This window comes from Mandrillus leucophaeus, unplaced genomic scaffold (assembly GCF_000951045.1).
Source record: "Mandrillus leucophaeus isolate KB7577 unplaced genomic scaffold, Mleu.le_1.0 Scaffold1, whole genome shotgun sequence".
NCBI classification, from domain to species: domain Eukaryota; kingdom Metazoa; phylum Chordata; class Mammalia; order Primates; family Cercopithecidae; genus Mandrillus; species Mandrillus leucophaeus.
The window spans coordinates 6,439,933-6,455,086 of record NW_012098097.1 but is presented as its reverse complement, the minus strand read 5'-3'; the positions used below and the strand labels follow the sequence as shown (position 1 = coordinate 6,455,086).

The following is a 15,154-nucleotide window of genomic DNA, read 5'->3' as shown; positions in this document are numbered from 1 at the left end:
AGGGGAGTGGGGAGGAGAGGACTGTGGGTGGTGGGGTGGGAGACTGGTGGAGGGAGAGGTGCTTAGTTTGTTTTCTGCTCAGCTGAGCCAACAAAAAAGAAAATGAATCCGTGGAGCCCATACAAGGTGGCAGAGTTGCAGTGCCGAAGCGCAGCTCAGTGGAGGAGGCGGCAGGCACGGGGCCCAGAGAAAATTATCTTTCTAACCACTACGTTGGTGCCATAATCACCTGCACGCAGCAGCTCTGGTTCCTGGGGGAGGGGCCACCGGAGAGCCACTTGGTTTGATTCCTTTAATCTTTTGACACGGCCTGTCACGGAGGAGTATGTAATTAGGCCGCACTGTACCTTCCCAGCAGCCCAAGCCGCAGGCACCTCGCAAGATGAGAGCCGGTGCTGCTGGAGCCGCCGGGCTGGGCCGGGTTCTTAATTGGCTTATGTGCTTCTCTTGGAGTCTGTCCTGTTTTTCCAGGGATGCAGCTACCTCCTGGACCGTGGTGGGGGTTGCTCTCTCAAGGGATCTCTGAGGGACCAGGGACCCTGCCATGATGCTGGTTTGGGGGCAGGGTGGTGGCAGGTGAACTCCGGCCTGACCAGCTAATGGCCTGAGAATGTGCCCTGCCTGCTCCGAAGAGCTCCCTGACCCCAAAGACCCTGCTGTGCACGCATCTGAACCCCCATCCCAGGTCTCTGCACCTTGCTATAAAGAGTCAGCCATGGAGATGTGTGTGGCGACCCCAGGAGCACCAGGAGGGAGGCTCTCCTGGCCTGGAAAGAGACCAGCCTCTTGTTTTCTACGGTGGACAGGCCAAAGGGATACAGTCACAAGGGTTTGAGGATTTGGGAAGTGGAAGAGATTTGAGGGTGGCCAGGAGGGGGTTGGAGCCCTGTTTTGCTCAGCAAAGAACAGAGTAACACAGGGCTGTTTATTCAGGCCCTACATGATGGGGATGCTGGTGTCTGCCCAGCAGCTGACACGCTGTAGGGGTGTCTTCAGGCAGCGCTGCTTCCTCCTCCCTGGAGCCTCAGCCTCTCCTTGGGTGTGCAGGAATCTTTCCCTCCATCCCGCAGTGGCAATTTTAGAAGAGGGTGGCAACTTTCCCCTCTTCCACAGCCAGCGCCTGCTCAGCAGTCTTCCTGCGTGGAAAACGGAACAGGAGCCCCTGGTCGGGTCATCCCCCAGCTGGGAGCAGCGGGGCTTCATGTAAAAGTGTGGAGCCAACCAGAGCAGGGAGAGGGGGTGGCCTAGGGAGTGGCCACGTACAGGGATGCCCTGGCCCGCCCCTGAGTGTCCTACGCCACTCTGCTAGGCCTGGGAGGCCCAGGCATGGACGGGAGGGCAGGGTACTCTATTGACCGTCTGCAGGATTCTGGAAGGCTGAACGACATGGTGATAATCAGCTCAGCTCTGGGGTCCAAACGCCACTTCAAATCTCAGCTTCACCAGACAGGGGTGACCATAGGCATGGTTTAACCTCTTTATACTCTGTCTTCTCGTCTGCAAAATGGAGTAGTAAAGGAATTATTGAATCCTAGAATTGCTGTGAGCACTAAAGCGGATAGCTAAGGCAAGAGTTTGGCACGGGAGACAAGCTCCACAATGTCAGCTCTGGGGTTCCTTTGGCATCGTCTCATCAAGTCCTTTGACCCCAGATGGGACAGGAGCCCGGGAAGTTTTGAGATCCTAGATTATTCTATCGAAAGGTGGCTTCTAGGTCTCCCGGCCCACACTTCTCCAGGACGTCCATCTCGGCCACCCCAGGTCCCACTTCATTGTTCAACAGCATTCCCCGAAAGGAAAGCTGTGTTCTCCTCTGGTCCGGCCTAAGTTGTAGTGAGGTGAACGCCTTCCCCTGCCCCCTCTAAATAGTAGTTCTGGGTCTTCTGGAAACTCACCAGCAGCCACTCTGGATCCCTGTGGCCTGTGGAACTGCAGCGTCACTGTTCCCCAGGGGCTTCTGAGAGACACAGCGTCTGGAGTCCCCGCCCAGGCCTGGGGAGTCAGAACCTGCCCCTGGACCAGATCCCCCGAGGATATGTGCATGCAGAGAGTGTGGGAAGGCTGCTCCATGCCTCCTAGGAGACCACAGTTCTCTCTCACCACCGTGACAAGCCTCAGCGATGTGTCCCTGGGAAATGCAAGCTACCTGCAAGTAAATTATTGTTAATAGTTACAGTACCAACATTTGCAAATAATGTCACTTTTGAAAAAGGAAATTAGAGCTGACTCGAAGTTATTCCTATCAAGACATCACCCTCATGTCTGCATTCTAACTTGCTTTCTTGAAGGAGAATTACCGTCGTGATGCACACGCACGAGGGACCTCGTCAGCAGGTGTCCACTAAGGAGGGAGGACCTAACCCACCCGTCCTCCTGAACAGCAGTCCTACCCACTGTGCTCCCAAGAGATGGTCAGTCAGATGGTGTAGGAGGCAGAATGGCCCCAGGCAGCCACATCGATGCGGTGCAGGCCTCCTTCTCGGAAATTCTTCCTTACGTTGGTCTGCAAGACGCCCCCACTGGAACTCTTACCCTTCCTTGCTAAGTCTCTGGCTGCACATGGAATTAGCCCACCTCGTCTTTCACAGGACACAGCTGTTCCTTCCCGTTGCTGCCATAACTAATTGCTACAAACTGAGGGGCTTGCAACAACAGAAACTGATCCTGTCACAGCTGTGGAGGCCGGACGTCCAACAGCAAGGTGTCGGCGGGATGCGCTCTCTCCAAAGGTTCTCGGGGAGGATCCTTCCTTGCCTACTCCCAGGCATCCCTTGGTTTGGGACTGCCAAGCTCTAATCACTGCCTCTGTCATCTGTGGTTTTCTCCTCCTCCCTCCCAAATCTCTCTCTGCCTCCCTCTGTCATGACACCTGCCACTGGATTTGGGGTCCCCCCGAATCCAGAATCTCATTTTGAAATCTTTAACTCAGTTACATCTGCTAAGATTCCTTTTCCAAATAAGATCGCATTCACAGGCTCTGGCAAGCAGGATGTGGACAAATCTTTCGGGGGCCACTAATCGACCCACAGGAGGTCCATTCAAATATTTAAAGGCACGCTCTCAACCAATTGCCCCTTCTCCATGCAAAGACAAATCCCAGAATCCTTCGGTAGATCTTCCATGTGATATACTGTCAGCCTGACTGACACCCCTGGCCCTGGGCAGAATGTCTGTCTCCTCTCAGACAAAGGACTTGAACAATTTTTTTTTCTTTTTTTTTTGAGACAGAGGCTTGCTCTGTTGCCCAGGCTGGAGTGCAGTGGCGTGATCTTGACTCACTGCAACCTCTACCTCCCAGGTTCAAGCGATTCTCCTGCCTCAGCCTCCCAAGTAGCTGGGACTACAAGCGTGCACCACCACACCCAGCTAATTTTTTGTATTTTTTGTAGAGACGGGTTTTCACCATGTTAGCCAGAATGGTCTCGATCTCCTGACCTCGTGATCTGCCTGCCTCAGCCTCCCAAAGTGCTGGGATTACAGGCGTGAGCCACCGCACCCAGCCAAGGACTTGAACGATTTTAACCTGGTAGGGTAGGATGAGCTATGGTGGGCAGTGGGTGGTGTCACTTAGGTAGAGAACTTGAAAAAGGAGGTTCCCAAAAGCAGGGCTGGGACGTGGGTGAGGCAAGAGAGGTGCCTGGAATCTAAGGCACTGCTCTCTTTCAGTCTCATGTAGGCAGGCCCGTGAGTGTGAGTGCTTACATCCATACCCTGGGCCTCGCTCTCCTCTCCCTAGCCCCGGCCTGCCCTAAAGAAGCCAGCTGGGGGACTTCCAGGACCTCTCTCTGGAGAAACGTTCCAGAACTGAGCCACCCACCAACATGAGTGAGCTTCCTGCGAGAGTGAGGGGGGACTCCCTGAACCTCTGCTGGGCGCTCCCCACCGCTGCCACACCAGGTTCCCAGGGGTCAGTCCCATCCCTGCCTGGGGCAGAGTCAGGGAGAGTCCTGGGAAGAGGAAATGGCACATGGTAAAGGGTTTCCTTCCCTGAGGGTCTCAGTCACTGTACCTTATTCACCACGCATGGGAGTATCCAGGGATCGTGCCCCCTGGGGTTGGCCGGTATACAGGTTCTGCGGTCGTTCCAGGCATTTCTCGGCAAACCACCGCCGAAGACTCAGACTCCTTCATGGACCTCCACTTGTAAGCCCCTCTGGAAGCTGAGGGTGAGTCCTGCCTGGCGTGGTGCCTACCCAGCCTCATCCAGGTAGCCGCTGGCACTGCAGCTTAGGAGCTTATGGCTGGTCCCCCAGCCTTCCTCCCCACTCAGCCTCCTGGGCTCTTTTAACAACCCTCATTTGCAGAGCTGTTTTAAAGTTTTGCAGAGAACTTTTTACCTCTCCTTTAATGGGACCTTCACAATGACCTCGACATTTATTCATGAGCCCATTGTATTAAGATGAACCTGAGGTGAAGGCAACAAATCTGCTGCCCCGGGCTCCACAGCTCAGAATCTGGGGTCAGGACTGGTCTCTGGGTCCATCCCTCCCAGTGATCTGCTCTTCCTTTGCCAAGCATCTTGGACTAGACGTGCAGCAGGAGTGTCGAGTGAGTGCAGGTTAGGCATCAGCCTGCGGGCACAGGCCTGGTTACCTAGAGTTGCCCCTTCTGACCGAGAGGAAGAATTCATGAAGAGCCAGCCTCCCGGCCTGGCAGGCAAGGGTTTCACCTGGTCATCAGACTTTTTTAAGAGGCACCAAGGAAGCAAATAGCAGGTGGCCAGGCCAGGATGGACATGGTCAAAGTGAGTCAGCTGGTTTCATGGAGCTGCTAACCCAGCCGCCACCCTCTCCTGCCTTCCAAGTAGCAAATTCTCTGGTCCTGCTCGCAGTCAGCTTGTACCTGGGTTGCCCATTCTTGAAGAATGCTCGCTGCTGGGCCCGCCTCTGTCTCTGAGATGAGGCCAGGAAAGCTGGGGTGGTCTCACTCTGTGTCCTGGTTCCACCACACCCGACCCCCAGGACAGCTGAGAAAATCTGCAACCTTTCACAGCTGGTTGACTTTCAGCACAAATGGGCAGGTGCCTAGAGCAGCCAGCAGGATCCGCTCATCTGAAACCACTTGGGAAGCTCCAGGGAATGGCTCTCCATCCAAGCTGGCAGGAAGTGAGGTGGGCCTCAGCCTGGGCCCAGATTTGTCAGGGTAAATGCCACCTGTGGGAACTCAGGCTTTGCCTGGCAGGGGCCCTCAGAGCCGTTCTGAGATGACTCTTGCTTCTGCTGCCAGCAACGGCGGGTTCCATCTCAGGGAGGGCAGGGAATCAATCCTCCATTAATTCTCAGGACTGGTTCTTTGAGCCCACCTGGGTTTAGTCCTTGATTTCACTATTTACTGGGTGACCTGAAACCAGTGACTCAACCTCTCTGAGTGCAGGCATCCTTCTCTGTTAAGTGGAAATAACCATAGAACCTCCAACCTTACAGGTTGTTAAAAGGATCACATTAATTGATGGATGGAAAAGTACTGGTAATGTGTAAATGCCTGGCAAATGCAGTTACTGGTTGTTTTTGGTTTTTTTGTTTGTTTTTTGTTTTTGTTTTTGTTTTTTTGAGACAGTCCCTCTCTGTAGCCCAGGCTGGAGCGCAGTGATGTAAACTCAGCTCACTGTAACCTCTGCCTCCTGGGTTCAAGTGATTCTTCTGCCTCAGCCCCCCAAGTAGCTGGGATTACAGGTGCCTACCACCATGCCCGGCTAATTTTTGTATTTTTAGTAGAGATGGGGTTTCACCACGTTGGCCAGGCTGGTCTCGAACTCCTGGCCTCAAGTGATCCACCCGCCTCAGCCTCTCAAAGTACTGGGATTACGGGTGTGAAAATGTAGTTAGTATCATTACTGTTGTGATGGGAAGCATGCCAAGGGGCAGCCAGCAGCCATACCCTGCCCACTTACCCACCTTTCTACTCTCCTCACGGTCCCCCCAATACCACGTTTCATAATGCCAAGGCTCACTGCTACGGTTATGAGAAGAAATGGGTCCCCTCCAAATTCATATGTTGACACACTAACTCCTAGCACCTCTGAATGTTACCATTTTGGCGACAGGGTCTTTAAAAAGGTAATCAAGGCAAACCAAGGCCACTGAGGTGGGCCCTAATCCAGCACGACTGGTGTCCTTATAGGAAGAGGATATGTGGACAGAGACATGTGCAGAGGGAGGACCACGGGAGGACACAGGGAGAACACAGCCAAGTCACCAACCCTGCCTACGCCTTGATCTCAGACTCCCAACCTCCAGAACTATGAGAGAAGGACTTTCTGTTATTTAAGCCCCCCAGTCTGTGGTGTTTTGATAGGGTAGCCCTAGGAAAAGGATACCGTTATGTGACCCATCGTAGGTTCGGGAAAGCATTTGTTCTGTAGGACATCAATAGGGCTTGTGTAAAAACAGGATTCTGCAGTCAAACGAATCTGAGAACCACTGGGTCGAGCATAGCTCACCAGGTTTTCTTTACTGGAAGCCTCCTCACAGCCATGACTGTGCTCATGGGTGTTCTGAATCCCTAGGAGGGGAGAGATTGGGGGCATTTCCCACCCTTTCTTGAACATGGAGTCCTCGCCATTGCAAAGCACAGGCTTTGTGTTCCGCAGAACAGGCCTTGGCAACATGCTGGAAGCTGAGACCAGTTGGGGTGGGGAGGAGGCATGGGGGCAGGGTAAGACCCCGGGCCCTCTGCCTGTGCTGGCGAGTCCCTCCATCTCCCTTATCAGACAAGCAGCAGGGCCAGCCAGGAGTGCCACGTTTTATGGCTCTATCATGTGTGAGATCTTGCCCATTAGGGAGAAGCTGTCAACACAAAACATAGATTTCAAGATACACTTTCTACTCCAGGATTATGAATAACCCCTTCGATCATTAGAACCAGAGCAGTTTTTTAAAAATCCAATTTGTTTCCCACTTCAGAACCCATTTAGTTTGCTTCCTGCCCCCTGGGTTGGGGAGGGAGGGCTGGAGGCTGGAGCCTTCTAGAATCCTGGCTCCGGAAACCTTGCACCCCCCAGAAATTGTGCAGGTTTTTCATCTGAAACCTTGATTTTCCTAGGAATCATCTGTTATCCATTTCCTATAACCCAGCTGTGTATTTCTGTTGGAAGGTATTCCCTTTATAATCAGACAGAGCTGCAGGGGGCCCTGTGGAGTGGGCAGCATCCCCAGAGGGTCAGGAGGAGACATTCCAGACAGTCTCCCAGCGGAGAAGTTTGGGAAGGTGCTGATTTCATCTGTCAAGTCGTAAAGCAATGCACTAATCCAAAATTAAACAAAAACAAAAATAATCACCAGGCAAAGGAGTGTGAAAAATCCCCATTTCTGTCTCTCTCTCCTCATCAGCGACGGAAACCGGGGCTTCCTAGAAGAAACGATGCATTCCCCACCTCCCTCTGTTTGTGCTGCAGTGAAAACTGACACGAGAGATTCATTGGAACATGTGCCCTCGTTCCACTCTCATCAGCCCACCACGGGGACGGGAGCTGTTCATCTTTTTGGCTCTGCTCACAGCCTCCAGAACACTTGTGAGGGGCACCTTGCGGGCGCCGTGGTCGGAGGAGGCCCCTGGAGCTCTTCCAGAGGCTGGCGCTCTCCGCAGTTGTTGCTCACCTACCTGCTCAGGCCAGGACAGGCCGGAGTGGACAATGTCTTCCCAGGAGGCTGAAGCTGCTCTATCACTCACCAAACCCCCTCATCTGCCGGCCTGACCCTGTGCTATGCTGGAAATAGCACTCGAGGCGGACATCCTCCCTGACCTGGAGAAGGGCAGTGCCCTGGAAGGAGAGGGCACAGAAGCAGCTGTTTACATAACCTCTGAGGGCTGCAATGGGGCAATGGGGTGAGCAGGAGAGCGACAGGAGCCCGGGGCAGCTGGTGACCCACCCCTGGAGGCATTTGTGAGGTGTCGGAAGAGGGAACCCCTTGAGCAGGGCCTGCAGGGATGGCTAAGACTCCATCAGGCAGATGAAATGATTTGCTTTCCTCACACTTACCAAGCTTAGAAATGACCTCCTTCGTGCACGTGAATGACTTTATTCATGTGTATGACTCACCTTCTTCATGCATGTGATGATCTTATTGTTTTCGACTCATGCATGTGATGATGTTATCCGTGTATGTGACTCACCTTCATGCATGTGATGACCTTATTCATGTAGCTGATTCGCCTTCTTCATGCATGTGATGACCTTATCCATGTATGTGACTCACCTTCATGCATGTGATGACCTTATTCATGTAGCTGATTCTCCTTCTTCATCCATGTGATTACCTTATCCACGTATGTGACTCACCTTCTTCATGCATGTGACAACTTTATGAATGTAACTCACGGTTCGTCTTCCCATCCCCCTAAAATATAAACTCAATGAGAGCAAGACCTCTGTCTACTTCTTTTTAATCAGCATGTCCCCAGTGCCTAGCTCAGTACACAGTAAGTACTCAAAACTACGTGTTGAATGGTTGGGAATGAAGGCCAAGGGAGAGTCAGGGTGGGAAGGACCTTAGAGAGTGACAGGTGCTTGCCCCATCCCCCCAGTCTTAACAGGAATCACCCCCCAACTTCCCACCCTGACAGGTCCCAGGACAGCCTCACCAAGAGCTGCATGGCCATGAACCATTCCCCCTCATAACTCCCAGATGCACCAAGATTGCCACGGAGAAGGCCCAGATGAGGTCCCTGGGCTGTACCGCTTGCCAGCAGGTACAGAGCGGCGGGTGGGGGCCGCTGGCTGGCCCTGCCACGCACTCCTCAGGCTCCCGCTCCTGCCTCCCCGAGCCTCATGCCTCCCCGAGCCTCAGTCCTTTTAGCTCTCATTTGTAAGTGGGCCTCAACCCAAGCGCAAGATTCAGCGGGAATCCGGCCGGGTTCCCAGACGCTTAATTGGAGCTGGGCTCTTCATTACCCGCACACCTGTTCCCCAGCACCATATGGTCTGAGGTAAATAGTCTATAATTGTTTATCCAGAGTCCATTCTGCCGTGAGTGAGTGAGTGCGGGACCGCCTCCACCGCCACCTCCAGCTCCCCCGCCATCGCCCCTGCCACTGATCCCTCACCGGGCTGCTGAAGGACGAAGCCCCATACAAGGTTAAAGAGTTTACAGCTGTCCCGGCAGAGCCACCTTCCATGTCCGGGGGCCCACCTTGGAGCAGCCTCTCCTCCGGCTCCAAGGAAAAGTCCCTGCCCAGCTATGCAACTGCTGGGAGCTTGGCAGCCGGGTCTCCCTGCCCTTCCAGCGTGGCTGAGCAGCCGGGCCCCTCGCTAGCACTGGGATCATTTATCTCTTTCCCCGTGGAGGCTGCAGGACGTCTGAGAAGGGCCTGGGCTTTGGACCTGGAAGGCATGGGCCTCGCCTGTATCTCCGCGCTGCCACTCTCCAATTTAGTGGCCTCAGGTGAGTTTCTTCACGTCTTAGGCTTTGGCTGCTGCGTCTTCCAAAAATCAGGACATGATTTTTTTTCTGCATCACGTGGTCGTTCGCAACAGAAGGCGTTAATGTTCACGGGGTACGTCCTGTTGGGTCAGCACGCTGCCGTGTGCTTTAGAGATAGGGCCTCTTGGAGGAAGGCGCTTTGATTATAAACACTTCACAGAGGAACAAAGTCAGGCTTAGGCTGGTGAACCCACTTGCCCGGTGCTACCCCAGCCAGAAACTGGGGGAGCTGGAATTCTAACCCAGTTCTGTCGATTTTGGAAGTTGATCTCCTGACCACCATCCTATATTTACATGATGAGATCATGCATTACAGAGGCCTGGCCTGGTGCCTGGCATATAGAAGAAAATCAATAAATGCCCATTGTTTTCTCTCTGCCCTTCCTTCAGTGGACAGATGCCCCTGCCACCACCACTCAGGCTTTTGGGAGGCATCCAGAGCTCCGGGCTGCCAACGTGCCCTCCCCCAAGATACAGTATAAATAGAGCAGAGCCCAGTCCCCTCCCCAGTCCCCTTGCCTTTGTTCCTGGCCAGCCCTACCAGGAAGAAGTGGCCCTTCCCCACCGTGCAGCCGATCCCCAGATGGCCCTGGACCACCATGCAGCCAGGCAGGAAAAGGGGGAAGGCAGGACGGCAGGCAATGCCCCAACAGAGCTGAGCTCGCAGCCTTGGACGGAGTCAGATGAGTCTGTCTTAAGAAAGAGCAAGGGCCCCTGAGCATTTTGGGGGATCTGACTGAAAGCATGACCCGGTGCAGGAGGCAGAGTGCTCGACACCTTGGGGGGAACCAGAGCCACACGAGAGCCTGGACACTCGGGGGACCTGGGGCCTCTCTTCAGGGGCACAGGAGAAGGCTGCTCTTCACCATTTCACCACCTGAGTTTTTCCCTTTCCTGCCCAGAGCTCCTCTGCCCGCCCAGAGCTGCTCCAGGTGGATGGATGGCTTCCCCAAGCCCAAGAGAACAGATGCTGTGTCCTCTTAATCTGCACGGAATTGGTCTTTAATATGATGAAGGGCTTCTAGACCTTTCAGCTCTGACGGATCCCCTATATAGCAGAGTCACTGGCTGTTACCAGAGCCTACCTGGGCAGGCAGGCGCCCTCGGGTGGGCTCAGAGACTGTCTCACCCCAACCAGTTGGCAGCAGCTCCCCCAGCCCAAAGGAAGGATGAGACCCAAGTCCTATCGTTCGAGACACTGTCATCCCCCTAGATAGACAGACAGCAAGTTCCCAGTACACAAACTCATCAGTCCACAAAGAGGAGCTCCACACATGAAGCACAGGGCCACAAGGAAGCCAGGAAACCAAGGGGAGCAGAAACAAGCGTTGCTGGAGCCTGTGGGGTAACTGGGGAAGTCTTCCTGCAGGAGGTGCCCCCAGGGGCCTTGAGAGCTCTGATCCCCATGAGGTACCTGCTGGCTCTGTGGAAGGTAGAGAATCAGGCAGGAACGAGAATTGCAACCAAGAAAAAATAGATATGGAAAAAAGAAAAGAAAAGAAAAGCTTTTCCTAGCAAGTTTTCCATCTGCCTATGGGGAGACCCTTTGAAGAAGAGCCTGCGGCCGGAGCAGCAGCAGCAGCCGCCCCTCCCATCTCCCGGAAGGGGAAGGAGTTTTAAACAATCCTTAAGCTGCTGTATAAATTAGCCCCTAAGGGGATGCCATGCAGCTCTACCTTGGCCTGATGAGCATGGGGATATCTGCAAGCCCAGGCATCAGGCAGGGCTGCTGGAGTGGTCAGCAGGGTGCCCGCTGCCCTCGGCATCGGAAAGATGCAGCGTCCTGGAAGCAGGAGTCCCACTCCCCGGGAATGTGAGCCTCTGAGGAAATCTCTGTCACTCAAAGACTTGGAGGACCAGGCGCGGTGGCTCACACCTGTAATCTCAACACTTTGGGAGGCTGAAGTGGGCAAATCATGAGGTCAGGAGTTCGAGACCAGCCTGACCAAAATGGTGAAACCCTATCGCTACTAAAAATACACAAATTAGCCGGGTCTGGTGGCATGTACCTGTAGTCTCAGCTACTCGGGAGGCTGAGGCAGAAGAATCACTTGAACCTGGGAGGTGGAGGTCGCAGTGAGCTGAAATTGTGCCACTGCACTCCAGCCTGGGCAACAGAGTGAGACTCTGTCAAAAAAAAAAAAAAAAAAGACTTGGAAACTAGACTCAGGTGTTCTGGTCGGGGTCCTGGGTGGGAGTCGGGGTCCTGGGTGGGAGTCAGAGCCCTGGATGAAAGGGAAGAGGAAGGAATGTGTCCTGGACTCCTGTTCTACGGCTGGACACGGGACCAGGCACTTTATAGACACTCTCTCATGTAACCTTCGAAGACCTTCCTGCTAGTTACCACTGCTACTCCCATTTCACAGATGAGAAAACTAAGGGCCAGAGAGATGAAGTCACTTGCCCAAGATCACAAAGCCAGAAGGGGCCAGAGCCGGCATTCGAACCCAAGCATACGCTGTGCCTCTCTTTGAACGTTCCACTCTGGTTCGGGATGGTGGAGCAGCTGAAGACAGTCCCCAGACCTTTGCAAACTGTCCTGGACTTTGTGGCACAGCCTCAAGCCCTGAGGTGCAGGGGACACACAGAGCTGGCAGGGTTTGAGATGACAGAGAAGGGCTGTTCTCCCGGGCTCGTTCCCTTATCAGAACACCTGTGTCCAGCTTCAAAGCCACGGCTGTCATTGCCAGGGCCCCGTCCACACCTCCCGGGCACCCAGCGGGCAGCACATGGCACAGGCATCTGGGACTCACCTGAGGGCTTCTATCAGCCCAGGTAGGGGCCGAGCTCAAGGGACTGGGGAGTGAATGGCCCTGGAAGCAGCCTCGGCCAATGTCAGATGGACTCAGAGGATGAAATCTCCAGCTGCCAAGTTCCCCAGTGGAATTGGGCCCCACTGCCCATGGCGGTAACCTTCTCAGTAGCACAGCATCCTGTATTCACTTCTTCCTGCCCTGTCTCCTTCCCCACTCCCCTAACCTAGTACTTCCCCAGATCACCTCCCAAAGAAATCAATGCATGCAACCCCTTATCTTAGGTCTGCTTCTGGGGGAACCCAAGCTAAGCCCTCCCCTGTGCATCCTTCCTGCCCCCATCCCTGTGCCTTCGGTCCACCTGACCCCCATGCATCAGGAGAACGAAGGTAGGTTTTCTCCTCAAGGAGACAAAACTAATAACAAGATCACAAGCAACCCAAAGACACAGACATCAAATATTACACACCCGGAGTGAGATCCGTATCTCTCTATCTGGAGCGCCGTGCTTTAGAGTGACGGCACGGCCGCCGACCCTCTCATTGATGAAGTATGTTATAAGTGCTAAGTAATAATAATACTGTAAAATGCCTCAGTGCTCAAGCATGAGCTCTGGGCTCCAGATAAAATGCCAGACAGATAGATTAGCAGGCGGAGGAAACGCTCCAAAAGCCATCTCCCCACAGCTCCCTGGGCTTAACAGATAGGTCCAATCAGCCCACTTCAATTACTACTTGGGGACTAATAGCCAAGAGACTGATTAAATCCCCTGTCCAAGCGCCTGTGCTGTGCAGAGCTGGTGACAGCAGGACAGCAGGACAGGTGAGAACAAGGAGAATGAGACGGGATGGGGGTGCGTGCAGGTCGTCTGAGCAGAGCTGGGCTAATCCTACTGCAGTGCCCCATCTGTCCTTACTGAGCCATGTCCGAAGCCCAGGCCACCATCCCTCAGCACTGGCTGGGCCCAGAGCAGGGCTGGCCATCCTCTGCTGTCCTCCTTGGCTGACTCCTCTCCACTTTCCATCAAGAGAAAATGCAGAGGCTGAAAGAGGCCACAGAGAACCAGAAGGACAGCTGATATACTTGTCCTCAGGGGATAATGTGGGCGAAGGAGGTGGTTTTGCCTCAGAACCAAACCCAGGTGGAGGGGAGCACCAGGCAGTGAGGCCTGCCTCACAGCGAAAGGCAGGAAGAGGAAACAGTGGCCAAAGCATTAGACAAGGGCCCTTGAGGACTGTGAGCCCCAGAGGCTAGAACCTGAGTAGGGGGCATGAGAAATGCAGAGAAGGAGAGGTTCCAACTCCCAGAGACGCTGCCTTCCACGGGGCGGGGGTGGGGGGCCAGTGAGAGCACCCCAGGAGCCACAGCTGGGTGACTGTCAGCCTCAATCTCCACTCGCCCCCAGACACCTGCTCCCCGTGCCCCATCTGTTCCAAGGTAGGAAAGGTCAGAGTGACAGCTGTCGCTGCAGTGGGAGGGGCAAGGCCTTCCCCAGTGGAAATGTATCATGTATGTCCTGCTGAGCCGGGGGGCCTTTTTTCATATAGGGCCTTTGACCTTCAGAAAAATATTTGAAACAAGGAGTGCGGGAGGAGGAAGAGGAAGAAGAGAGAAAGGGGGGTGGGAAGGAAGAAGGGAAGGGGAAGGAGAAAGCCAAGAGGAGAAGGAGGAGGAAGAGGAGCAGGAGGAAGGAGAGGAGGGAAAGGAGAAAGGAACGAGGAAGAGAAAGAAGAGGAGGAGGGAGAGTGTGGGAGGAGGGAGAGGAAGCGGAAACAATCTACGCTAAATTTTATATTTGAGAGAGAACACAAGGAAACGTTTGGTTTTTTTCCCTAGTCCATCTGAGAACAAAATAGTGTGAATGTTGCTGAACATGTGTTTTTAAAAATGAAAAACAGAGAATGTAAAATCGTATCCAGGCCTCCCAACAAGCAGTATCTGAACGCTCACAACTGGGTCTGCCGCTCCCAAGGGACAGGGCTGTGTGAGGGAGGAGGCGGGGAAGGAGGCTCCTTTGACAACAGGCTAGGAAGCCTCTGGGTGCCAGAGACCATGAAGCCGGAGGAACTCGCCCCTCCTTGTTGAAGAAGAACATATAAATGCTCCACATATGGAAACTCAACTTGTAAACTCTCATTACTCATGAGCCGGAGGTGAGCAGATGGGAAATGAAACGGCACCAGCAGCGAGCCGGGGAGCCCCAGTGTGAGTGTGAACCGGTGTGCGCTGGGAGGCGGAGCCTGGGAGGGGCAGCCAAGGGCAAGAGAGGGCGGGAGGAGGCAGAGGTGGGGCCGCGGAGCAGGAGCAGGAGCAGGAGTAGGAGCAGTGCGTGGAGGCTGTAGCCAGAGGGGTGGGATGTGGGAAAGAGACCAGCAGGGAGGGGGCCGCTCACCTGCAGGTGGGCACAGCGGGAAACATGAGTGAGGGGCTCTTTCTTCCTTTTTGTTCCAGAGGGTCTGAGAGCGAGGAGGAGCAGTGCCCGTGGATGGCAGAGCAGACCTCGCCTGGGCCAGGTCTGGGCTCTGCTGCCACAACCCAGGTACATCCCATAACATTCCAAATTCCTCCACAACCCTCTTTTGTGTTTTCATTCTAAGAGAGGAGGCGCCAGACTGGAGTCCTGCTCCCTAGAAACAGGTCTCTGGCTCTGCCTGGGGGCCCCTCTCTGCTTTCTCTCGTGTTCCTTGCTCTTCCTCCCGTGTTCCTTGCTCTTTCTCCCATGTTCCTTGCGCTTCCTCCCGTGTTCCTTGGCTTCCTCCCGTGTTCCTTGCGCTTCCACCCAAGCTTCAGAAGCCTGTGGTCACCGCAGTGGGATATGGGGCTTGGCACATGAATCCGTTTGCTAGGGCCGTCATGACAAAGGGTCACAGGCTGGGAGGCTTAAACAACAGAAATTTGTTCTCTCGCAGTTCTGGAGGCTGGAAGTCCGAGTCAAGGTGTTGGCAGGGTTGGTTTATTCTGAGGCCTCTCTTCTCCTTGGCT

The 15,154-nt window shown here is 54.2% G+C and overlaps 1 protein-coding gene across 1 annotated transcript; it reads right to left on the bottom strand.

Moving 5' to 3' along the window:
- Positions 1–1,401: 1,401 nt before the first annotated feature.
- On the bottom strand, positions 1,402–14,727 carry LOC105555219. The gene is given in 8 exon segments (XM_012002070.1): positions 1,402–1,443; positions 1,445–1,497; positions 1,896–2,142; positions 6,440–6,598; positions 6,600–6,787; positions 7,103–7,147; positions 7,150–7,242; positions 14,565–14,727. Coding segments are annotated over 8 exon segments (990 nt in total).
- Between the last annotated feature and the right edge of the window lie 427 nt (positions 14,728–15,154).